Source organism: Dicentrarchus labrax, unplaced genomic scaffold (assembly GCF_905237075.1).
Source record: "Dicentrarchus labrax unplaced genomic scaffold, dlabrax2021, whole genome shotgun sequence".
Taxonomy (NCBI): Eukaryota; Metazoa; Chordata; class Actinopteri; family Moronidae; genus Dicentrarchus; species Dicentrarchus labrax.
The window spans coordinates 10,240,407-10,267,060 of NW_026136723.1; the positions used below are offsets into that span (position 1 = coordinate 10,240,407).

Sequence of the window (26,654 nt, forward strand, 5' to 3'; positions counted from 1 at the left end):
TCATTCAATAGCTGAATACGGATCCCTTCAGTTCATTAATCAAACACGATTACTCACATCCCTTCAGGCTATTATACGCCATCTACGCACTCACAGTACTGTTCATATTGCTTCAGTGCTGAATAAGTAAATAAGTGCAGGTGGTGTGGGTTTCTATTTTTAGTGCACCCCCCCAACTCCTCTCTACTTAATTTGCTGCTGTGTTTTAGGAAATGAGCCTGTGGTGTGTGAACAATGTAATGACCCTCTCTACTGTGAGCCGCATTTATGAGTCACACCCCCTCAGGCAGCTATTCGCTCTCTCTAATATGCACACACACACACACACACACCCACACACATACCCAAACACTCACGCACACCAAAATCACCCTCAAACAAACCTCCATCTGATGTGGATGGTGCTAAATTAAAACCCACAACCTTACAAGGTTGCACACCAGCTGTGGACGATGGCTCTTGCATCTCCCTTGTTCTCCATTTTTCTTATCCCCCCAGATAACTGACCATATTCTACAATGACGTGTTTATATTTCCAGTGTTGCTGTAGGTAAACTTAAATGTGTCAACTTTATAAAACAACAGCAACCATCAAACTTTGGTGGCAGCATCTCAGAGTCAAACAGCTGCCCCTTAGTGCATTTCAGCCAGAAGACATGTCTCTCCAGGACTGTCCCACAAGTGTAGATGTGCAGCAGTGTTGACAGGCTGGTTATCTTGCCTGCTCGGTTTCTCGTGTAAGATCACAGGCAATCTACAGATTTACAGAACTTGCTGTGCTTTCCTCCGCCTTGCTTCATATTGAAAATGAGGAAAATTTCACTGCCTCAATCATTCTTCTGTACTCGGCTTCCTGTGCGCAGTGATGAAAAATTTGCCCCAGTGAACCATCATTAAGGGGATGTAAAAATCTATTTAGGAGGTTAAATATTAGCTGTGGCCAACAGTGGCTATATTTATATGCAGTGTTAGTGAACAGAACAGAACAACCTGGTTAAATAACTCAGAATAACAAAACATTTTACAGAGCACATATTTTACATGACAAATGTATATTCTTCTTCATACAAATCCTGCATATAGTCCAACAAACACTTTTTAATATGTGGAGAATGTTGATCGGATTAGTAATAATAATTCTAACTATCTTTTCTCTTTGTACCAGTCATGCTGAGTGATTTAGAAATCAAAAACATGTATTTTGGATGAATATTTCCTGCCAGATTAACTCAGAGATCCAAGGATTTTTTTATTTTATTCTGTCGCTTCTATAGTATTGTCTCAACAATCTCATTCATTTTTTTTCATGTTCTCAAAATGGCTACATAGTTCATTTCCTACATCCTGGTTGCTTAACTCTCTCTCGCCTTGGCTCTCTGTCTCCAGGAGCGTTTGCTGTTGTCCTTATTGCCGGCTCACATAGCCAGGGTGATGAAAGCCGAGATCATCCAGAGGCTGCAGGGACCCAACTTCGGCCGAACCGAGAGCACCAACAACTTCCACAACCTCTACGTGCAGCGGCACACCAATGTCAGGTAAGGATCCTTCTCCTTTATCTGTGCCACCAAATAATAAAGGTTATTATTTGCTGCTCTCGTCTCCGTGCTTGATTGCTCCTATACCATCCTGTCCTCCCCCTTGTCACTGCTCAGCCCTCATCCTCTTTTGTCCTCCCCCCTGCTCTCACATTTGGATTGCTCCTATACTCTGTGCTCCACTCATCTTCTATCATCTCCCTTTATTTCTTCTTCTCCTTTCCTTTCTCTATCTTCTCTACATCCCATCTTCTTATTCCTTTTCATTTCTATGGCCAAATTCAATTCAGAGTTAATCCACCTCCATTGTGCTCCGAGGTCACTTTACCAAATGAAGAGGAGTCCATGTCCTCTGTTCTCAATGATACCCTCCTCTATGTTGGTGAGGTTCAAAGACACAGGCTAAACATAAGGGGCTCTCCATAGATTGCCCTCTAAAAACCTGTTTCCCTTCAGATGAGAAACAATATCACTGTGTCCCTTTTAAGCGGCGTGTGTGTGTGTGTGTGTGTGTGTGTGTGTGTGTGTGTGTGTGTGTGTGTGTGTGTGTGTGTGTGTCCATATGTGTGTGTCTGTGTCCTCCTGTTGATCTGCATATTATCCTTCCAATAATAACAAATTCTCACATGCTCTAGTGCACAGTGAAGAGGGCAATCTCTCCAGAACTAAGAACTGACACCCAAGGACAGGTGGCATTGTGATTCTGCTGGGATCCTCCTACACTAGACAGTTAGTGGTGAGCCAAACACCAGCCACTGCCTCCACTATCCTGTCTGCAGCTGTAATAATTGGTTGTTGGTGTTGAGGAACAGGTTAAATTGTGTCTTTTTATGCTTATTGAAATATCATTCCTTCTCTTTGGGATATAGTCAGTATAGGTTTTACAGACTTGTCACATTTCTGAGGAGCAGACAGTGTTTATAAAGTAATGTATAAGTCTATTGCAAAAACAACATTTTTCACATGAAGCAAATAAACTGCCTAACCTTTTTATCAGTGGTGGACTCAGGCTGTCTGAGGGGCAGGTGCAGTAAAATAAAAAGGGCGCCAGCATGCACAAAGTTGTGATGCATTTATGATGAAACAGTTCCAAACCCTGCTTAATGATTGATAAAATTTGTGGGCTGTGGGGCATGAATTTCTTTTCAGCTTTGCCAGAAAAAGTTTGAGAACCACTGATTTAGAGGCACGTAGAGGCCCACTGATTCAGTAGCATGTAGTGCATCTTATATGTCCCTGCATCATGTTCTCTCCACCTAAAGGGCACCCTACAGGGCACTTTATCACATTTTCTTGCGCAGTGGGTCACTGTAGGGACATTATCATGTTTTATCTAGCATAGTGGCATCCATGAAGATGGCGACACCAGGAAGGTGTGACCCTGAGTCTACCAGTGCTTTTTATGTATTTAGCTAAAATATTGCCATATTTTTCAGAATGTCATATGCTTCTTTTTGTTTTTTTTTTTTATCTTATATAATGTAAATGTGAAATATTAATAGGAAAGAAGGTACGCGATACTAAAGTGATTCATTAAAAAACAGATTAGGTGCCTGGTCCATGTAAATTAGCTAAACTCTGGATGGAAAACCAGCATGTGTGCATTATTTATTTATTTTTGCATTGGGAAAATGAACAGCAACAAATGTATGTTCTTAATGCACACTGGTGATAATGTCGGGAGCGACAGAGGAAACATTTTGGCTGTGAAACTAAACAACATTGTTCATTCAAAGCAGTCCCATCAACTCCAACAAATATCTTCTATTTTTTTTGCAGCATTCTGTATGCCGACATTGTGGGCTTCACCAGGCTGGCCAGTGACTGTTCTCCAGGTGAACTTGTGCATATGCTGAATGAACTCTTTGGAAAGTTTGACCAGATTGCAAAGGTAAGCCCATCTTCATTTATATATATACTATATACACATACACAAGGACACTCTGTGTGCTTCACATAAAAACAGTCACAGCAGAAATGGATGAAAAAGTAGAAAAGGGAAGGGACACCTGCCCTCAAACACACATACAGTACGTACACCAGAAGAGGCTGTTCATCTCTTTTCTAGTCCGGGGATGTCTGTTCTCTCTGAAAAAAATATTTAATTTTACAACAGTCCTGTAAAAAATCCTCTGTGTTGATTCAGCCCTATTGCAATATTCTGTACTGTGCAGTGTTTTGCTCCTCACTGTACAGTATATGAATGAGGTAGACAAAATATTGGAAACACTTTCCTGTGTAATGCAGTCCAATACTGCACCACCACCATTTAAACAACCTTAAACTAAACCTTTAACTTTATTTTTAAGATTTCAGTGAGAAACTTGTTGTCCTGCGAAGCTCTGTCAGACTTCATTCAATGGATTGTAGATAAGAAAACCACAAATCACAGTGTATATAATATAATAATAATGGCATCATACTAAAATGTATGTCATTTTTAATTAAAAATTCATTTGGATTCGATGGAGAAATTAAGGATGTTTAGGACATAAAATAAATGTGTTTTGGTCCACAAATATTGCCTTTAGCTAATGTTACCTGAAGTCTATAACATTTGACCTAATTTGATTAATATGCACCAATTGGTTAGGTACAAATGAAGAAGAGAGAACACAGTCTATCTTGTGCTGTCGATCAAATGAAGCATGGCCTTGAAATGAATGTTTTCTCTGTCCTGCGGGCAGTGTCATCCTCCGTACCGTACCTTCCCAGAGCGCCGTGCATGTTAACAGCTGCAGGTTGTAGCAGTGTGGGCTGGTCAGAGTGTATCTCGCGGTCTCATGGGTACTCTTGCTATTCAGCTCTAAACGGTTGAGTCAGGCTCTCTCAGCTTTGTGTCCAGCAGCTCTGTCCTTCCGCCTGACGAAGCTGCCGTTATGTAAACTCGATCCAACGATGAGCCGTTACACATCCCACATGTGGAATAAGAGCTAATGTGTGAGGTGTGTGGGTGTACGGTTTTGGGCTTGATGGATGTGACTGCTTGTGTGCGTGAGGGTTGTGTGGAGGTGAGAAAGAACGCAAGGAAATAGTGAACTGTTACCAAAGATATCGATCATTTTGGACAGATGGTGGAGTTGATGAGAAATGTACACTTAATCACCATTTCCCTAATTTTTGCTTTACTCTCTATTTAAGGAAAACGAGTGTATGCGAATCAAGATCCTGGGAGATTGTTACTATTGTGTCTCTGGTCTGCCTGAGTCGCTGCCTCACCACGCCAAGAACTGCGTGAAGATGGGCTTGGATATGTGTGAGGCCATCAAGTAAAATACCAGATCTCTCTCTCTTTCTCTCTCCCTCTCTCTCTCACACACACACAAACGGAAACACAAACACAAACAAACACGCCTGTCAAACAGATTGAGCAGAAGGAATGCCAGACTTGATTTCAGCTCTGTTTGAACTCCAGAGTAAACACAATGTGAATTCAATATGATAAGCTTCCCATCTGAACAAATACAAATTTCAAGCAAATGAAAATAAATATTCCCTTTCTGCTCTGTCTTTGGCTCCTGCATGAAAACACACACATTAGTTTTATAGACTAATATGTTTGCTCCCAGCCTTTGACCTTTAATCACAATCAGATTAAACATTCAGTGTCGTCCACCTCTGACATGATGAAGCAGAGTCTGTATTTTAACGCAGTTGTGGTGGATTTTCTACCCTGACAAGAATTAAATTCTAGATGAAACACTGAATCATTTTTGACAAATTTGTCACAAAATACATTATTGGTTACTGGCAGCATTGGCAGTGGTCTATAAATAGAGACAATATTACTCATATTAGTTTATAAAAATGCAAATGTTCAACATTTTGGTGGATATGCTTGATTAGCCAAGAAATAGCTCCAGCACAAAACTCCCCCATAAAACCAGTAATTGTCATTCATCTTGTCTATAAGTGTTTGTGTACTGATTAAATCAATGAGATACAATGTGTTACTAATGGGACCAACTTGAAAACAAAGTGATCCATCTCAAGGGTTTTATCGTGTTGCAATAACCTTGTCTCGTTTTTGAGCTTTAGAGGTGTTCATATTAGCGTTTTTAACAGATCCATGCTCCCTTCCCCCGGTCTTTATGCTAAGCTAGGCTAATTACATCAACACTCCGGCTCTTTACTCAACATTAGGACTGATATTAACCTTCTTATCACACTCTCAGAAAAAAAGCACATTTTCCAAAATGGTGAACTACTCCTTTAAAGATGAATTATTTGCTCTGTACTCCACAGGAAGGTCCGTGATGCCACTGGAGTCGATATCAACATGCGTGTCGGTGTTCATTCTGGGAATGTCCTGTGTGGTGTGATTGGCCTCCGGAAGTGGCAGTATGATGTGTGGTCACATGATGTAACGCTAGCCAATCATATGGAGGCAGGAGGTGTGCCAGGGTAAGATATAAGATATGTACTTCAAAACTGTGTTTCACTTCATCTCATTGTGGTTGCAGTGCCGCTTTGCAAATTCTTTAAATGATTGTGTGTTTGGCAAACAAAAACAAGGCGTGTATCTGCAAGGTTGCCAGTTTTAGTTGTTAAACCAGACAGGGAGCTATGCTTTGGGAATTGACTAACACTTTCTGCTCTCTCAGTGATTAATGTTGAGTTGCACTTTAGCAAGTCGTGAATTCCCATCTGTTCCACTGCAGTAAAGTAGAAATGAGCAAGTCCCAGTGGCCAGCAGTACCACAGTATCATTATCTTAAGTTTCAGTGGAGAGCTTATGTCTTGAGGAGGCTATATTGTTTTTTTTTCACCCTTACAAAAAAAACACTCAGTACTTGCATCTTTACTCTTTTCATTTTTAGGGTGTAGAAATGGTCAAAATGATCAGTAATCAGCATGAAATATAATAGACCAATCCAACTTAAAAAAATATTCATATCAGCATCAGTGTTCTAAAATCAATGTTGGCTGAACCCCAGTAAACCACCCCCTTAAAACCAAATATGAAGATACACCTGAGGGAACAACATATTGATGTGTTGCAGCAGCAGAACAAGAACAAGAGAACAACCACAAACATCACTCAGCTGAAAATATTTATATATTACATAAATACATTGGTATGAGTTATTGTGAAACGCACATGTTTACAAGAATGACATGGAACATGGGATATGTCAGTTCTAATTCTACCCCGTTCTAAATATTTTAGACAATTACAGCCACCTGATTTGACCAATCAGCTCTACATTTGTTATGTGGCCATTAGTTCTGCCATCCCAGCACTGTAACAAGCATGGGAAAATTGGCTGGTGGTTATTGTATGCTACACTGAAAATAAGCTCTCCGGTGCCACCACGTTGTCTCACTGGGCTGCTAATGGTTTGTCTCCTCTTATCCCTGCTGAAAGGTATCTGAAAAAAACATGCCCGCTGAAAAAACATATTCCCATTTCCATCCCTCTCTGTTTGCAAGGGTAACAAACAAATCTGAAAAAGGAGAACTGCAGGTTAGTGTAGTTATAAAGCTGGAAAATAAATAATATGTTTGATAGACCTGTTAATGGCACAATGACGCAAGCTCTTAACCTCTCATTATCTGTCCTCTCATCCCTTCCTGCCTCATCCCCAGGAGGGTCCACATCTCTTCAGTGACTCTGGAGCATTTGAAGGGCTCGTATAAGGTGGAGCCTGGGGACGGGCAGAGCCGAGACTCATACCTGAAAGAACATGGAGTGGTCACCTTCCTGGTCATCAACCCCAAGGTAAGATAGTTACATAGTTTTATACATTCACGTACAGTCAGAAAACACTGTTAAAGAGGTTATTCTAGCACAAGAAAAAGCAGATGTGGGCAATTGTCACCTACAGGGTAAATATGAAACGTTTTTCTTCAGCTAATATTTCGACATACTTGCAGTGTTGCTCTATGTATGCAATGTTGGTTGGTCCACCACTTTGATCCAGACTGAAATATCTCAGTAACTTCTGATCGTTTTTTTCATTTGTTTGGTATTACTTTTAATCTGTTTTTAAATAAACTCTTACATTGTCCATGTAGAGACTCTTTATGGCATAGTTATTTTTCATTTGATGAAATTTTGCTTGAATTTATTGGAAACTTTCCTCCTGTTGGGTGAACATTGTCATGCTTTAACCATTACTTACAGTATATTAGGAAGAGTAGGGGTCCCAAGATTAATCCCTGTGGAACACCATGCATTGTCATGAAGGACTTCAATAACTTCAATAAGCGTGTCCCAGCCATTTTCATCACTTGTTAGTGTCCTCTAGAAATAGTTTCTGTTGTTATCTGTGATACTTGCAGCAAATTTGGTTGTGTTTTCTTTATTTTCAGCATGTTTTTCTAATTGCTGCACATGTGTTGTCCAATTGATGAAGAAGGTTTCGTAATTTGCATGTGTTTTCTTAAGTTGTATTGTGTTGATCTCTTAGGGTCACTGTACAATATTGAACTGCTGTCCAAAGAATATCCATAATTGTTGCATTATAGTTTGAGAAAATTGTCTGAAGCTAAACATTTTACGAATTTTAAAAACCTTGGGAATTAGCTTAAAAAAAGTTTATTTACTTTTCTAAGTTTATGAAAAGTAGACGCTTTGGAGATACATGGTTTTCACAGGGCAGCAAATATATTATATTCACTACATTACCTGTATATATCATTAGGTATGATCAAGTTTAAATATTCACATAGTATTTTGTCAGTATGCAGCAGCAGTAACTAGGCTACTTATAGGATCCAGCTTGTGTACTGGGTCACGATGATATAATGAGCCAGGATACAAAAATATGAGGGTCTATTTTCAGACAAACATTTTGATGTGCAGGTCAGGTTTATACAGGTTTTTATCCTGCCAAGAGCAGAGTGGGCAGCTAAACATTTCTGACAATGTCATGTGTAGGTAAATAATATTAGCGTGTAGTGAAAGAGTGACAGTATGTTATCTAATGAACAACATCTCGGCTGTTGTTCAGTCAATCACTCTACTTAGAGAAGGTTCTGTTTGAAGTTATCTTTTCCATGCAGACATAGTGCAGGTCCTCCTGTCGAACCAGGACATAAAGGGCTGGTTAGGGACATTTAAGAGATCTGCCTCTACTGTGAACTTTCTTCCGAGAACATCTCTATATAGAATATATTATTGGCATCCAGTCTGTGCTCAGTGTTTTTGGCTTGGCAAATGAGAAACCGTGCTTAACAGTCCTCTGCCTTCCTAATCCTTCCATAACTTGGCTAAGATGCACCCACCCCCTTAAATATCTGCAGTAAGACCTTCCCTTTTCCTCCTTCAGGCATACTGTGCTCACTATACGCTTGCTTCATAGACCTCATGGTTCTCAGTGGCATCTCTCTTCTGAAGAATTAAGGCATTTATGCTTTCCAGTGCATCTTTTGAAAACACCATCAGTGACACACAAAGCCAGTCTGTCTTTTCAACATTGATTCCTCCAAATCTGGTTCTTTGGCTCCCTTTTGTTTTCTCGTTTTCATCTTTTGATTGCAATCCAAAGAGCTTGACCAAGGAATGGTAGCTCATCACTTTAACTGCTCTCCCAGTGCAGCATATTGCAGTGGAATATTGCAAGAAAAACACAGTGAAACAAAACAGTTACCCGGCCTTGCTGATGTAAATGACGGAGCATATTTTGTTTGATAGTGCTGTGATTATGATCTCTCAGAATGTCAGAAAAAGAAGAAGTCGTCTATCTGTGCTGACATAACCTGTCCAACTAACATATATCACATATTTCGACACACTTTATCAGTGGGCAATATGTTTCCATGATCTATTGTTGTAACTCCACCAGCTGTTCCGTTTTGAAGAAGGGGTTACTTCTGCAATCATACAAGCTGCATGTTATCAGCTGCCTTTTCAATAGCACTCTCTGTTCCCTGCAGTGTATTAGTACATTTCAGGAGAGATTGGCACTCACCATGTTTGCATGTTATTTTCAACTTTTCTGGTATCCCATTTATGAATGCAGTGTAGCAACACTTGAGTTTAGAGAGCTAATTTACTCTGGCTCCATGCAGCCCTGCACTAATTAACTAAACCACCACTTTTAGGCCTACCCTAAGCCTCTGGGTATATAAACTGTGGTAATTTCTTTCTTACAACATTATTACCTTATAGGTGAAGGTATCTACAAAATAGGACAAGATGCTACTGTGTGTCCTTTATTTACTGTAATGGAGATAGCTTTTCAATATCCTATAAGATATTGGGAAAATGCTGTGGGTGCTCAGTGACATTTTCAAGAAGCCCCTGAATGGATCAAGGCCAAATATGGAGCATGGGTCGCAGGAGGTGTCATCTCCACTGTCACTGTCATTGATTGTCACTGTCAGAGTTGTTCAGTACACCCATGGGAAATGAACACTGCCATTATGGACAGTGTCTGTTCCAATTCGTATAGGCTTATGTGCCATGTTGGGTTTGTCACAACACCTGTCTCTATAAGCAACTGAAATAAATCACCAGAGGAATATAACAAGAAACATCTTCTGACAAATCCCCCTGAAGGTTTTACCTACTCCATTTTCACATGGAGAAAGGGAAAAACACTTTCACTGCTGTATGGCTTTGTGCAGGGCAATGTTTCTGTCAGCAGTAAAGTGGTGTGTGTTTGTCAGAGAGAAGCACTCAGCATACATGCCAAAATAAAAGGAGAGCTGCACCATTCTCTAAAAGTGTTTTAAGTATCTCAGAAACATTGACAGGCAGGTCACGGATGTCAAGAGCTGTCAATTGACCACTGTTCCCAAAGTACCTAGTCCTTTTTACTTTACACCCACTGAGTGTGAGCATCAGATACCGTTGGTCAGAAATAAAGGTCTGTACGTGAAATGTTTGTGGTGAGTTATGTACTGTACACCAGCCTAATAGGTTTGAAATGGTAACTTATGTGATCTCGCTTTCTTTCTGTGTGTTATTATCTTTTAGTCAGAGAATATTCTACTCCAAAAGATCATTTTAAAAATATAAGCAACTAAAGTTTTTCTAATGCTGTGAGGTTGGTTTTTTGGGGAAAATAATACTATTCAGGAGATATGACAGGTTTTGTAGGTTATTTTGTAGACAAATTGAAACTAACTGTATGATATTGACATTGTATTGAAATTACATGAATTACAAAAGTGTTGTAAGCAATAAAATGCACCCTTCAGTTCAATTCAATACACTGAGGGGTTTTGCTGCTGAAACCTAAATTAGTCTGGTATGATCATTAGCTTATGTTTGCTATTTTTAGTTAAGTTTAGATAGATTTAGCAATTACAGAATCAGTTGACTATATATATATACCTTATCACTTCATTGTCAATTGTGACCACAGTGGACGCTTTTCAGCAATAGTCAGATAGTCTCACTCTATTTGGTTGGTGTCATTCAACTCACAACAAAATCACCTCTCTCTCTCTTTATTCCTGTTGGTTTTCCCAGACTGAGAGGCACAGCCCTCTGTTGGGTGTGCGCTCTCGTCCCTCTCTGGACGGCGGGAAGATGAGGGCGTCTGTCAGAATGACGCGATACCTGGAGTCCTGGGGCGCTGCCAAGCCCTTCGCCAACCTGCACCACAGAGACAGCATGACCACAGATAATGGCAAGATCAACACAACTGTAAGTACAATGCAGTGCTCGCCCATCTTTCAAGCAATCACACACGTACCCACACAGATGCAGATATCTGTCATTAACAGATGAATTGTCTGACTCCTGTTTCAGGATGTTCCAATGGGGCAGTACCACTTCCAGAGAAGGGAAAGGTGAGCAATACTCCTTCACAACATTTCATCACAAACACAGAAGCACATTTATTTTGTGTCTCATGTTTAAATCTGTCCACCCTTCACTTCGATCCTAGATCCAAATCTCAAAGGAGAAGGTTTGAGGAGGAACTAAATGAGCGAATGATTCGCACCATCGACGGCATCAATTCGCAGAAGTAAGCACTCTTCACAATCACAGGTCATGCACAACCACTTCAGATAAGGGTCCTCCTGGTAGTAAGCAGTATAAACATCTAGTCAGAAGAAGCATCTTCAGGAGTCCTCTGATTACGGTACTAACTGTAGTAATACTGAACCATAATGACTTACAGAGACCTCTCAGTTAATCAAATAAAAAATATCAGTCAGTCAAAGAACGTAAAGTGGTTCAAACTGTGACTAAAGTACCACATGTAGTCCAAAAAGCCATTTGTTTTATCTTATTTTATAGATTGCAATTTTATCACTGCTTATTAACAAAATGAGTAAACTACCCTTATTTCCTGTGTTGTCTTTGGTATTTCACGGTGGATTTTACATAAGCAATAGCAAGCTGATCACCCCAGCTAAATCTTTGCTAAGGCACTGGAATGTGTAAAGAAAGTGAAGATTTCCACACAATTAGATCCATGCAATATATCACTTTTTTAAAATACATTTAAATATATATATTTAAAATTAAGCTTTTGAGGAAATGTCGTCTGCAAATACTGTGAGGCATACAAATTGAAGGGGAAACAGAAAAGGGGGTGGAACACAGTGAATATAGGAAAAACATTAAAAGGGGAAGCACCTTACAGTTTCATGACATAGTAAAGGGGGCTTTGAAAGGAATCAGGCTAGGGCTGTCATAAATCAGAGATCCCCAGATCTATAAGAGACCACAAATATCTCACCAGTAGAAAAAAGAATAAATATAGAAAAAAAAACCTCTTGGATCAATTCAATATCAAAATCCTAATTGAGGCCCGTGGGCTGAAGCGTATCTAAAGTGTCAATCCAAAAAAGCTCCCTTTGGCATATCTTTCTTTCCATATCTCCTCCTCTTGGCAACTCAATGTGTTCAATGTCCTGGAATCATAGAGAGGAGATAGGATGTGAAAATTCATTGACATGACGGGTAATCATTTTTGAGTTTTCCATGTGTTGTGGCATTGAGCGCGGTTTCCACATGGATAATTCCCATCTTTTAGAGGAGCTAAAAGAGTCCTGCCTTTTTGGACCTGCTTTGATAATTAATTAACTCACAACAGCTTGTTGCATAAGTTATCTCTCCTATAGACAAAGAAGATCCTTAAAATGCTGTCTAAAGTCACTTTTATCTTTTTTGACACTTTTTTCTAGTAGGTCAGAGCGGGATTTAGAAAATGCAACTTGGTAAGCCTGATCAATACACTGTAAAGAGTAGCCTCTGTGATCTTTATCTATAAAATCCTCATTAGAGTGACAAAGGCAACTGAATCTATAAAACTGACTCTTTGGTAAACCATATTTCAGAGCCCTGAGATGAGCGCTGCTGGCTAGGAGGAATGTATTTCTGTCTGTTCCTTTTTGATATAAGGCTGTAATGAGGCTCCTGTTGCATAATTCCGTCCACATATCCATAAAGACACACGTTTATGAGCATATTAAACTGAGAACTTAAGTTCAGGGTCATAACATTAAGATTAGGATTAACAAAGTCATTTAACTAATGGCTGAAAAATGCAGAAGGTAGCATCTAGATATTCAAACCATTTGAGGATTTTGTGGAGGGTTATGTCAAAAACATAACTGTGTAAAAAGAAAATCCATCATATTCTGGGGCAAAAAACAGAACCCATCGATGTACCTTTGAGTTGAAGGAAGAAATCTCCAATAAAGGAAAAGAAGTTTGGCATTGCACGGAAATCTTCACTTTCAGTTTTGATGTAAGAAATAGAAGCAATTATTTTCCGAATGCACAGTATTTACAGTGTAATTTAAATCTAATCCAATAGAGTTGAGAGTGGGCACCGGTTTATTTTATCATTTATTTTATTAATGAAACAAGAAAAAGCTCTCCGGCTTTATTCACTGAAAATGCAGTGTTGTCTTTGCACATTTCATAAAATTACTGATGAAGACAAGAACCAATAAGTTCATGTTTGACTTATTGAGTATTTTGCTCATTACAGCACCACAAAGAGTTACAGAATAGTTTTCAGATACCACATAACACAACTCAGAGCCCTGGTCCCTCTGTATTTTCTGAATCCTTCGGTTTCGCTTGTGTCTCCAGACAGTGGCTGAAGTCTGAGGACATCCAGAGGATCTCATTGTTCTTTCACAACAAAGCTCTGGAGAAAGAGGTAGGCGAATGCATACAAATCACCAACTAGCATTGTTCACAAGGGAAAACAAATCAATGGAATTGTATAGTTGTCAGTGAAACACAAGTCATTAAGCAGGCTGTACAACCTTATAGCACACAGATTGCCTACTATATATTCCATACTATAACTTTGTCTTCAAATTATTATATTTTCTCATAATTTATAGATTGTTTTTGCTTCATTCTTGCTTCATTCAACACATAGAAGTCTGGTATATTCTTACATTGTGCATGCTCAGTGTTAATTTTTGACATTGCCTGTGCACATCCTCATAACATTGTACACAATTTTCTAATTTTCTGCCTTATCTTCTCTCAACAGTACAGATCCACAACACTACCAGCCTTCAAGTACTATATCACCTGCGCCTGCCTCATATTCTGCTGCATATTCATAGTGCAGGTCCTCGTCCTGCCCAAGTAAGTCTGCACCCCTTCACTGGATTTACCGCACAGCCCCCATAGCACCAGCAAACTCCTGCTGTGGCAGCGGGTTGATGTGAAAAAGCCATTTGACGCCAGCTGTCTCATCAACAGGACTGCTCTGAAATGAAAGAGGCAGGGGGGCACGAGGCAGAATGCTTAAAAGCAGATCGAGATGAAAGGGCACCATGTCTGGTAGTGATTATAGATCAGGTGAATCAAAGTGTGTCGCCTCTTTAATGGCGAGGAGAGAAATTCACGGTCATGCTAATTTACTGCCTCTGGGAGCCAAAGGTGTAATTCAGCATCTGAGAGGCCATTGATTGTCTAATTCACCTCTCTCTCTCTTTCTCTTTGCTCTGTTTGTCGCAGCATCGCTCTGCACGTTTAGACATGACTTCATCTTCTTTATGGCAGTTATCCTTAAATCAGCTATACTGTGTTCCTCCCGTGTGATACATGAACATAAGTTCATTATGAAGCATATACAAAATGCTGCTGTACAATCCATGGTTATGCTTATTCAATGTAAATGGATCACAGGTCTGAGTTAGAATCGTCATCACATTTATTGGCAATGCAGAGGGGCAGGGAGGTGCCAACAGGGTTTAGAGTAATGCGTGTGTGTGTGTGTGTGTGTGTGTGTGTGTGTGTGTGTGTGTGTGTGTGTGTGTGTGTGTGTGTGTGTGTGTGTGTTGCAGAACTGCTGTGCTGGGGATCTCCTTTGGCCTGGCATTCCTGCTGTTGGCTGTGATCCTACTCCTTTGCTTCGCTGGTCACATTCTGGTGGGTTTGTACAGATTTATCAGTGAATACACACACACACACACACACACACACACAACTGAATGTAGTTCAGTTTTATTAGTCATATGTGGGGTGACACAGGGTCAATGATACAATGAAATGTGTTGGACGAGAAAATCAGGTCAGCTCAGCGGTAATGGACTGATCAGGCAGAGATGTGTCGCTACAGGCGCGGCCACTTCAAAAACGCCTTGGCAAAGCGCGTTGGGCAAAACAGCTGGTGCGCCTGTGTAACAGGACTCCACGGGCAATCGAATATGATTAACAGAAAAAAATGGATTTAAGCGGACACCGAGCTCTTGCCATTCCTGTGCTGCTAGACAAGGAGGAAAAAAAGCTCATTAAGTGGGCTGACCTTGAATTACATAGTTTATCAAAGTTAAATCCCTCTGACCTCTCAGCATTTGCCATTGTTCCACCGATATACCGGCATCAAAACAGGAAGCCAGTGGTAAAGTAGCAAAGCCTGCCTTTGTTTGAATTTATTGGATGCTTGGACACCAGGCACGCTGTACCACAGGAAAACAAAGGTTTTGCTGCCGATACTTTTCTATTGACGCATCTGGGTTTCATCACCCAATAAGAGCACTAGTTAAATAAAGATAAAATAAGATAAAAATATGTTTAAATAAAAATGGAATGAGATAAATAAAATATAACACTATATCAATATATGAAAATGAGGACTGTGTGTCAAAATAAAAGTGTATACAGAAGTGTGTCAGTCCCAGTGCAATAGCAGCCGTCATGGTTGATAGCAGGTAAGCAGATTTGCGATGTGGAATATTTCGATTAATGAGTTGAGAAGCCTGATGGCCTGATGGTAAAAACTGTCTATAAGTCTGGTGGTACATGCAGCCATGCTCCTATATCGTCTGCCAGGCGGTAAGAAGGAGAACAGTCTGTGTGCTGGTTGGCTGTGGTCCTTGAGGAAGCTGTGTGCCTTATGCATGCTCCACTGGTGAAAGATATCCTGTATTCCCTGTTGCCAGTGATCCGCTGTGCCACTTCCACCCCTCTGTAGTGATTTGAGATCACATTATTATTATTATTATGAGATCCAGGGTGGTTGTGTCAGCAGGTTGCAACCATTTGAATACCGCTCCCCTTCCAAGTCTGTAGGATAAACTAAGGTGGCCACAAAACTTGTTAAAAACGTGAAAGGCCCTATCTAGAGTCAGTGTTTGGTTTGTTCTTTCTGGGCTACTGTAGAAATATGGGTTTGAACATGGCAAACTCCATTGAAGAAGACCCACTCCCTCTGTAGATAAAAACAGCTCATTCTAAGGTAACAAAATCAAAGCGATTCTTATTTACAGGTGATTATACACTAATGAAAACATACCTATGCATATTATATTCCATTTCTGCCACTAGATCCTCCTAAAAGTTACACACTGGACCTTTGATGTTCCAATACATGATTTTATGCATTCTCTACAAATCTCCCTCTTTGGTCTCTTACAGCTGTTGAAATCAAGCAGCTCACAAGATACCCTCTGGACATGTACTGTACCATCACAAGATTGAACATTGACATTTTATTAAATGATTTGGCCATTTTGCTTTCAACTGTAAAATTACTGTGAAAAAGAAGGAAAGTTTGAATTCTTTAATTTTGCATTGCCCAATCTTTCATGCCTCACAGGGGTCCATGACTGAAACATTGTAAAGTGCAGTAATTCAGAAAAGTCAAAAAGTCTTTCCTTTTCTTTTACATTAGTGCATTTCCCCACACCTATAGCCCTAGCAATAAACTACGTACCAGTAATCAAGACAACAAAAACTGTGGTCAAAATACCAAAACTACATGGAAGAATAAAATTGAATGAGATGAGTCGATACTAAACACACAAGCAAACACATTTTAATCCAAGGACCTTTTGAAATATAAAGTTGTAACTAATTCCTCTGTAAGAGCTTCACAACAGCATTCTGTTGCAAACTACTGGCAAATCTATATGAGATTTATACGAGCTGATTTTATTTTATTTCATACAATATTTCTTTCATCAATTCAGTGCTGTTGTTTGTTGTCCAGCACAAAAGGAGGGTTGGGTGTTATTTACAAGCTGCTACAGCTACTTGTCAGAAGTGTTTTATGGACAATCAATAACTGATGTCTCCCCTAAGAGCCTACTTTCCTCGTTCTTGTGTCTCAAGAGAGTATTATCACCCAGTGAGTGGGTCACTTCTGATTAATGAAGAGTTATCAATAACCTTCGGCTTGCCCTGATCCAGATATCAGCTATAGACACTGCTTCAATAAGAGCAGAGAGATCATGTTTGACTGGTTTGTACTACCCACCAATTTAACACTGAACAGTAAAAGCTGCTGTGGTTGGTGAAAGAGCACACAATTAACTAATGAGACGCCTTGTCTGACATGCTCTACATGTATTTCATAGATGAGCCTGGGTCCTATACTTCCTGCCTTTCAGTGAATTTGCTGAGATGTATTAAGATTGGCTGAACTGCCGTGAGCTTTAGAGAGAAAAAAAAGAGACGTTTCCACCTAAACTGTATCTTTGTATTAATTTAAGTCACAAGACACTACAAAGTCCTCAGTTTAGTATTATTTTGTAGACGTTGTAGAGTTGTATAATATTTGTTGTTCTTTGGCTCTATCCACTGCTTCTACCTCTTGCTCTAATCATTCCCATTTTTTTTTTGCGTCCTCAGCAGGGAAGGAAGGGGTCCTTCTGTTCTCTAACCTGGTTCCCCACTTCCTCCCGCATCATTGTCACCAATAATCCCTGGCTGCGATTGGTCCTCACCATGACGACCACTGCTCTCATACTGGTGATGGCCGTCTTCAACATGGTGAGAATCTGGTTACAGTTTAAGATGTTGTGTTGTGGATGTGGTTGGTCACAGTGGATGACTTTTTAATATTAATTTAATTCACACTGGGCAGAAAAGTGCTACCATTAACCTTTAAAATTACATTTAAACTTTGATAGGGCTGAATAAACACATTTCAATAAATTATTCTTTTAATATTACACCAAGTATGCATTATTCATTGTAAGAGTTGCTGTAAGCCTTCATAATGCTTTATATTGGTATAATAAGACATTAAAAGTATGACGTCATACTTTGCAATGTTGAGTATCAAATTATTTCATAATTGCTGTACAAATTCAGCATTAAACATTATAAAGTCGTATGCCTGTGTTGGTACTTTCTGTTTCTACCTTTGGTGCCACACTAAGATAAAGATGCAGTGCTTGTCATGTATCCTGTTACAAAACCCAAACAGTAATATATTCACATTATATTCTCAAATACAGGCCAATACAAATGTAACATTAACATTATTTATTTATGTTGCCTATTTCCTACTGCTAGTTCATATATTGCAGTAATTGCCATGTTTATGTCCATGAGCAGGGATTCACATACATGGGCTGGATAACGTGTATGAAAGACCAGACCACTAAACTCCATAAACAATCAATTTAGCCGACAAATCAGATGTCACACAGAAGAAAACTGTGTCAAAAGGACAATTAATCTCCACAGCTCACATGGTGCAGTTGTAAACATAGCTCATTATCAGAATCATACATCAGTTCAGTTTTCATAAAGATGTTTTTATATACAAGGAATTTGCTTTGGTATTTTGCTGCATAACAATACAATAAACATAGTAAGAGACATTAAAGTCAAGTACAGCAGATTATTACAACATAATTTAATAACAGGTTTTAGTCAGAGTTGATTAACTCAGTAACTTGTAAATGTAATGTAAATGGGTTCTGGATGCTGTGACAGCGAAGCAATGGGTCACTCTTTTTACCCTCCATCTTTTCTGTTTTGTTTGTTAGTTCTTCGTGGAGGATCCTGGAGGATCCACAGAGGACGACCTGACAACTACTCCACTTGTGAATCTAAGTAATGACAGCCTGTTCTTCCAGGAAGAAAACACAGGAGAAAACAAGTTCTATCTGCCAGTAAGTACAATAGGGCCAAGTCAACAACATGAGCTGGAAAGATGGTAAATATGTCAAATTACTGACAACCAGTATCCAAAAATCTGCTTAAATGAGTTGACAGTTATCTAAAACATTTATCTAAACCTAACTAACTAAACATTTATAAATTTGCACTAATAATAATTTAGCTTTTCTTCCAGCATATACTGCAACATTAAGGGACATTTTCTTCTTAAACTTTTAGTTGGTATATTTTGCTGACATGTTGGTGTGAACACAGAATTCCTCCATAGAAGAAAAACAGTTCAAAAAGACAGTCAGACAGTTGCTACTTTCACAAGGAAACTTTTGCATTGCAGTTTAAAATCTGTTAAGCTGATAACATAGTTTCACACCAAGCAAGAAAAAAATCGTTCCAGAGAAACCAATATGTTTATTTTAGTCATCAGTGGTGCCAGGTTGTCAGATATATAGGGGAATTCTTAAAGCTCAAAGCTTTCATTCATTGTCCTGTTTATTCTTAATAAACATGGAGGCCATTTGTATCATTCTTTGGTTTTACATAAACAAAATGGGTTTGTTGTATAAGACTCTTGGTATATTTTCTAGTTCTGTTATTGCTTCCTAACTATACTGTATGTTGGCTGACTCACCACGGTTATTACACTGAACAAACAAAGCTACATTTTCATCTTTTTTCTTTGATACATGCATCGTGTATGACACAAATCTCATGAAGAGCATAAACATCAGGGCGCACGTCTCTGTAGAAATGTTTTTGATCACCATGTTCCTTACTCTCTTTCTGCCTCCAGTACTTCATCTACTGCTGTATACTGGGCCTGGTGTCGTGCTCAGTGTTCCTGAGGATCAACTATGAGCTGAAGATGGTGGTGATGCTGGTTGCCGTGGTGATCTACAACATCATCATCCTCCAGACACACGCCTCCCTGCTGGATGGATTTAGCAAAGCGCTGTACCCCACTGATACACTGGATAGGTACTTGCGCACACACACACACACACACACACACACACACACACACACACACACACACACACACACACACACACACACACAAACACTCTCCTCTCTCCTCTAGAAAGTAATGAAACAATTATTAGACCCACTTAAGGTCAATGCTATCTGGTTGAAACGCTCTGCCCCCCCACCAACCCCCGACCCTGCAGCCTGCTTGCATCAGTTGAGCAGAGCCTATTAAAATGACTAATGAGACTGGACCCGGGTCTTGAGGGAAAGAGTATTGCTGAGGCAGCAGTATACCATATGACTGTCGATCAAGTGTAACCCCTGGAGAGGAGGAAGATGAGTGGCAGAATGAGATACAGCAGTTTGTGTTGATGGAGCTGAATTCATTTCTCACATTTGACTGACAGTTGAAGTCCCACTGCTGGAAAAATACCGTTATGTAAAAGGTTTTCAGAGCACTAAAAAAGACTGGTGAAGAAATACTTTTTTCCATCTCTCATATTTCTCTCTTTGTTTTTCTTTCTCACCTAGACTTTATTAGAAAGAAGGGTTTATTGTTGTCGCCATAGCACAGGGACATATAAATAAGAATAGTAATAAATGAAAAAGCAAACACACCAGGACTGCATAATATATCAATTTTGTTTCTTGACAGGCATCAATTTACACTTCATTACCTTGAAAGATATCTTGGTGTTGCATTAAGTTGTATGTCTCACTACAGTTTGGTGACTTTACATGGGTTCATCCTCTAATGTAGGCAAGTTGATACATATGATCTACTTTAACAGTAAGCTAGGACAATTTTTTCAATACCTGTTATAATTTCAGTTGTCTGTTTATTGTGCATGCACATCAATAAACAGAGAAAATATATTTTTTGTATTCATGTCTATTTACAAATCATAATTACTGCACACTATTTTTAACCAGTTTTGAATGTATTTTTCCTGCAATCTAGAGAGACATTTAATTCTGTTCCTTTAAATACAGAGTAGCAGTCTATCCTAGTGAACATCATGTCTGTTAAATGTATATATTTCTGCATGTTAATGGTGCTCAGCCTTTAAAACTACCACACAGTGCAGTAATTGTCAGAAATTAAATCAGATGAAAATGTTCTCTTGAAGCTGAAATTGTTTTTCATAATGAGGACTGGAACAAAAGGCTGTCGGGATGGATGGAAAATTACATAGTTGGCAGTAATGTAACAAGTACATAGGTACTGTAATAGTTAAAGCGCACAACATGTAAAAAACAGCAGGTTCATTTAAAGATAAGGCTGAAAAAAGCTTTCGACTTTCAGCAGATGAATGTGAAAACATCCTTCTAGTGTCAAACTCTGCACAGTAAGATCAAACATCCAACCTTAGCAACGAGAACTGATCTCACACCAGACAATTAACACTGTGATACATGTATTCTCTCTCTCTCTCTCTCTCTCTCTCTTTTCTCTCTCTCTCTCTCTCTCTCTCTCTCTCTCTCTGTGCAGACCAGGAGTGCTGAAGGATCTAAAGACGATGGGTTCTGTGTCTCTTTTCATCTTCTTCATCACATTGCTGGTATTAGCCAGGCAGGTCAGTAGTCTTCTGAAACTGGACACCACGATAACACAATTAGTCATCACTATGTGACAGTGGTATATAATTATAGTACATATTTTTGATATCAGTTATAACTTTACTGTGGTACAGTTACTATCCTCATCTTATTAGACCATTCAGCGCTGTCACAGAATCTTGTTTTACAGAATAATCTCTGCTTGAGGAAGATGTTTTCATGAGACTTGATATCAGTGGATTTGAAATGATCTTCACTCCAGAGACAAATTTGGAAGCAAGTGAACCTGTCTTCAAGGATTTGGCTCGATGTGCTTACAGATCAAAATACTCGTTACGATGAACATTTTTGTAGCATTGGAGCAGTAAGCCTGGCCCACTGCCTCCATCTCCTCTGTGTCCACCACCCTCACTTTATATGAGAGCTAAACTCAGCTGACACAGATTTGGTGTTCGTGTTTTATCTTTTTTGAGGTACCATCCATCAGCTCTGACCCCAAAGCAGATGTTCTGGACAGTATCTCCCCCAAGAGGCTCTGTGCCCAAAACACTCTCTCCCGAGAGCCACAGTTGGTCCAAACAGCGCCATGTGTTGTTCTCATTCTGGGTCACTGCCACCAGAACGGAGGAGATAATTTGTTTAGAAAACACAACTTTGCTGTGGTAAACTCTTTGTTACTGTCATATCTTATTATGGGCTGCGCTCTTATCGAGGTCTTTCAGGATTAATTGGGTTTGTCCTTCCGGATGCTGTTTGGGTATAAATTAGAGCCGTAAAATGCTTCATCAGTTGTCTGGAATCGGGTCAAAAGGTGTTAAAAGTGGCGTCATCCGAGGCCCTTGATGCAGAAGTACGTAAATCTGTGCCGGATACGAGGGCACGAGGCCCAGGAGAAACCATTTTACATGCTTTTAGTCTGCTGTTAACGAATTTGCCTTGCAAAAATGTTCATCGTCAACCCTAATGAGCCCATTTCTAACTATTTAGTCAGAGGGAGTAGAAAGCAGGTTAGGAGAACGGAGGCATCTGTAATTCATCCCTCAAGAACAGATGCACGATGGAGCAAACCTCATTTACAGGCTTGTTAGCTGGTTTCTCAACGGCATCTGGAATGAGCTTCGTTTCTTCTGGCCTACTTTCTAGATTCCTGGAGGTACTGGAGCTCCACAGAAGCAAGTACTTTAACTGTACATACACATATGTATACATGCACAAATGGTCCAAACTAACTGTCCTTAGAGAGCTGGAGGATAGCCTATATTTCTATTTCAGCCTCAGGCTACCTACACTGTTGGAGCCTTCTAACTTGGCACCATACTTTAATCTCAAGGGGAAAAGTAGTCAGTGCACACATACATCATGCAGACTGTTAACTACACGCATGAAATATATCTCACAGCAGACTAAAAACGCTCCCACACACATCCATACACACACTGCAAATGGCTAGCCCACCGGTAGCCTGGAGCTTGTGTACAAGAGCATACTGATTTTGTGTTCAGGGGATCCCGTCTGATGCACACACTCCTGGGATGTAGATAGAAAGCTCCCTCAAGCATTAATAACCAAAACATAAAAAAAAAAAACGAAGTGCATCTTTTATGCAAAACACTCCTGCCTGCTTACTATTTCCTTGAGCAGTGAGAGCAGAGCTTCTCATTTCATTGTCGTCTTATTGGGACATTAATTTTCTATGAATACCAAGCAAGACCTTTAGTTTCAGTTGGTTACGTTTTCCCAGATATCCTGTCCAGTTTCCATTTGGCGGCAGTGATGAGAACAGAATGCAGGCGGCCTATCTCTAAGAAACGCTCTCAAATCATTGGACCGATGTCTGTAGCTGGAGGACTACTGTATAGGGGGCTGACTCAAGATACATTTGTGGCTCCTCCGATCAGCCTCCAGTGCGTATACCAGAGTTTAACTGTCGGTTAGAAATGACTGCTTTCCGGTTTCTTTTCTTGATTTTGGTGTAGGTTTCTTCTGTGGCCTGTCGCTTTGGAGCAGAGTGCTGGGTGTGAATGACGCAGGTGTCTCTTTACTCTGTGTCCTCCTGTAACAGAATGAATATTACTGTAGGTTGGACTTCCTGTGGAGGGACAAGTTCAAGAGGGAGTGTGAGGAGATTGAAACCATGGAGAACCTCAACCGGGTTCTGCTGGAGAACGTCTTGCCTGCTCACGTCGCCGAACACTTCCTGGGACGCAACTGGAAAAATGAGGTAAATTCCCAAGAAAAGATGACTGTTTTAAAATATTTATGTTAAGTTGTGGTACTTATCTTTCATGTTTTATTTATATCTATTAGTTAAAGGAACAGTTACCATGGAAATATGTAGCTGGAGCCAGAAGCGGATTAGCTTAGCTGAGGATATACATAGAGTGGTTCAGGAGGAAACAGCTTGCCTAGCCAAAGAAAATACAGTCGACACTTAAGCCCCCAGTCATTATTCCACTTTGATTTTTGTATTGATTAAACAAACCAGGTTTACTGTGTTAATTCATTTGTGAGCCTTAGAGGCACCAGCAGGTGGATTTTGTTACCTTTTAAGAGAGAAAGGCTAGCTGTTTCCCCCTGTTTCCAGTCTTTGTACTAAGCTAAGCTAACAGGCTTCTGGCGGTAGCTTCATATTTATCTTACAGATAACACAGTGGTATTGACCTTCTCATTTAACCATCTGCATTGCAAATTTTCTTTCCCAGTATAATTTAATAATCACATTTTCTTTGTTTCACTCTTCATGCTCTGCTGCTGTTGCACGCTGTCCCTGCATAAAAGCTGTAATTGATGTAGCCTACTTGCCTAACATACTTTCTATTCCTCTATTTCTCCTTAATTCATTCCTGCGCTGTAAATTTTTGGTTGCACTTCGTACCCTCATTTCCTCTATTCTCACATCCATCTTACTCTCTGTCTTTCCCCTGATGAATGCTGTTACTATTTTGCTACTGCAGTGACCCAGTGTGCTTACAGAGATGATTAAAGTTTCATTTTATTTATTTAAAGAGTCAGTGTCATTGTGCAGCGCTCAGTATTCAGCTCATATATCTTCTCTCTGTGGTTTATCCTCCTCGTTGAAACCACAGAAACATTCGTCTTTAACTTTCCTTCACCAGTGCTCGATCAATACATCACATCCAGCTGTTATCTTCTTCTTGCTTGTTATCAGGACCTTTATCATCAGTCATACGAGTCGGTGTGTGTGATGTTCGCTTCCATCCCAGACTTCAAAGAGTTTTATACTGAGTCTGATGTCAATAAGGAAGGACTGGAGTGCCTCCGTCTTCTCAACGAGATCATAGCAGACTTTGATGAGGTAAACTCCTCTCACATTGATAATTCCGGCTGTCTGACAATGTGGGAAAAAAAATGTTTTTGAGAAGCAGCCACACCGGATGCTTATGCTCTAAAGTAGCAGGGAAATGTATTAGTGTTTGGCAGAGAGGTGGTGTTATTCCTCCTCCTGTGTGTGTTATGTACTGTATTATTCATGTCTCCTCAGCTGCTGTCCAAACCTAAGTTCAGCGGAGTGGAGAAGATAAAGACCATCGGTAGCACCTACATGGCTGCAACTGGACTCAACGTGACACCAGGACCAGAGTGCGCACAGGCACGCTTTTACACACATGCACACACAGACACAATGCATTACCTCAACACGTCACACAGAGAGTAGATATACACGGACACGGCAGAGTTTGACACCAGAAGGATGTTTTCACATTCATCTGCTGAGAGTGGAAAGTTTCTCTGTGCTCACTGAAAATTTAAGGTTTGGGGCATACGAGTATGATTTATGACATTACAACTAGTTTGGAAGTCAGTCCAATTTCTAACTTATGTGTAGAAACCTGAAGCCCCCAGTGCACACACACTGAGAATGGATCTTACAGAGATGTTTTCCAGTACAAAAACTTTAGAAATGAACAGAATTAGCATACATAATTTATAATGAGGCAAAAGGAGTAGATACCTTTATAAGGATTCTAATGTGGAAATTTAAAATTTTTGGTAGAAAAAATATATCAGACAAAAAAATGATTGTTCCAAGCAGACAATGTGTATGTGTGTGTAGTGTAGAGGGGATCTCCAGTGTTTCCTCCACACTGGACAAAGTAACACACTGACTAAGAGGTTAATGATCCTACTGTCCAGCTTTCCTTAGAGCTCATATTTGACAATAGAAGAGCAGACAAAGAACAAGACCCTCTTCACCCCATTTCAAAGTGCCAAAACAGTTTTGGCCTGCTGAGCTCATATTCAATCAACTTGTCATTTTTCATTTATGGTCACAAAACAGGATGAAGCTTAAGCATCAAAGTATTTATTGCTGTCCAAATACATTTGGAAGCTTTGTGTGGGTTGCTCCTTAAAATGTGCTACACATAATATAACACGCATCAGTGATTCATTACTACACTCATTTGAATGCATCTTTGCAAGCAAATGAGATCATCACTCAGAAATGTAGCAGCACATTGTTCTAAAAAGGAAATCCCCCTGATTGGTAAGAGATCTTCTTAATTGACCATTCATTAAACCCCACCCCCCATTAGTTACGGTTGCTATGCCTGTCATGGTTTAGCACACCACACATAATGCAGTTTACACTGATAACAGCAGCAGATTTACTGCTATACTTTTTAGTGGTTATTGTAGCAATGGGTATTTTATTTCATACAGAAGAAGGTTTCTCATTCTTCCATTTTGTCAGCTGAAGTAACAGCAGCCACAGGCAGATTTATAAGCTGAAGTTAGTTAGTTCAATAATGCTAACTGGTTCAAAAAACTTTAAATTCTGTTAGGAGGAAGGGTTTAGCATCAGGCAATTGCTGTACAGAACAAAAATATATTGATTTACAGCACAAAACCGGATGAAAGTGAGCTACAAATATATAAAGTGTTTATCTTCTTGGGTGAAAACTTGATTGAGGAAGTTTTAAGCAATAATATTATATATTTATATTATAGAGGCTTATTATATTATATTTTATTGCATGAAATTGAGATTCATGGTGATAGTGGTCTGATGTATTTACAGTCATCCCCTGTTATTACTGTTAATGACATATTAAGGTCTAAACATGGGTCAGATTGCACCTTTAACTTATTTCCTCCCACTCTGTATTTCCCTCAGGAACATGACAGACAGTACATGCACATTGGCACCATGGTGGAGTTTGCCTTTGCTCTTGTGGGGAAGCTCGATGTCATCAACAAACACTCCTTCAACGACTTCAGACTCAGAATTGGTGAGAACATTTCTTCACTATTCTCTTCAATATGTGATTTCCTCC

General features: G+C 39.7%; 1 protein-coding gene across 2 annotated transcripts in view; it reads left to right on the forward strand.

Annotated features, from left to right (window-relative positions):
• Window positions 1–26,654, forward strand: part of adcy2b (adenylate cyclase 2b (brain)) — a 45,550-nt gene that overhangs the window by 17,691 nt on the left and 1,205 nt on the right. Inside the window, exons 5-23 of one of the 2 annotated variants that reach the window (XM_051390420.1) lie at window positions 1,387–1,535; window positions 3,315–3,426; window positions 4,677–4,804; window positions 5,781–5,939; window positions 7,125–7,257; window positions 10,960–11,136; window positions 11,242–11,282; window positions 11,381–11,461; window positions 13,546–13,615; window positions 13,961–14,058; window positions 14,763–14,847; window positions 17,551–17,691; window positions 18,699–18,824; window positions 19,622–19,806; window positions 21,290–21,374; window positions 23,420–23,578; window positions 24,527–24,673; window positions 24,860–24,967; window positions 26,495–26,609. In XM_051390420.1, coding sequence (XP_051246380.1) covers window positions 1,387–1,535; window positions 3,315–3,426; window positions 4,677–4,804; window positions 5,781–5,939; window positions 7,125–7,257; window positions 10,960–11,136; window positions 11,242–11,282; window positions 11,381–11,461; window positions 13,546–13,615; window positions 13,961–14,058; window positions 14,763–14,847; window positions 17,551–17,691; window positions 18,699–18,824; window positions 19,622–19,806; window positions 21,290–21,374; window positions 23,420–23,578; window positions 24,527–24,673; window positions 24,860–24,967; window positions 26,495–26,609 — 2,299 coding nt within the window. The remainder of the gene's footprint in view (window positions 1–1,386; window positions 1,536–3,314; window positions 3,427–4,676; window positions 4,805–5,780; window positions 5,940–7,124; window positions 7,258–10,959; window positions 11,137–11,241; window positions 11,283–11,380; window positions 11,462–13,545; window positions 13,616–13,960; window positions 14,059–14,762; window positions 14,848–17,550; window positions 17,692–18,698; window positions 18,825–19,621; window positions 19,807–21,289; window positions 21,375–23,419; window positions 23,579–24,526; window positions 24,674–24,859; window positions 24,968–26,494; window positions 26,610–26,654) is intronic. The other variant, XM_051390421.1, reaches the window with a different exon arrangement.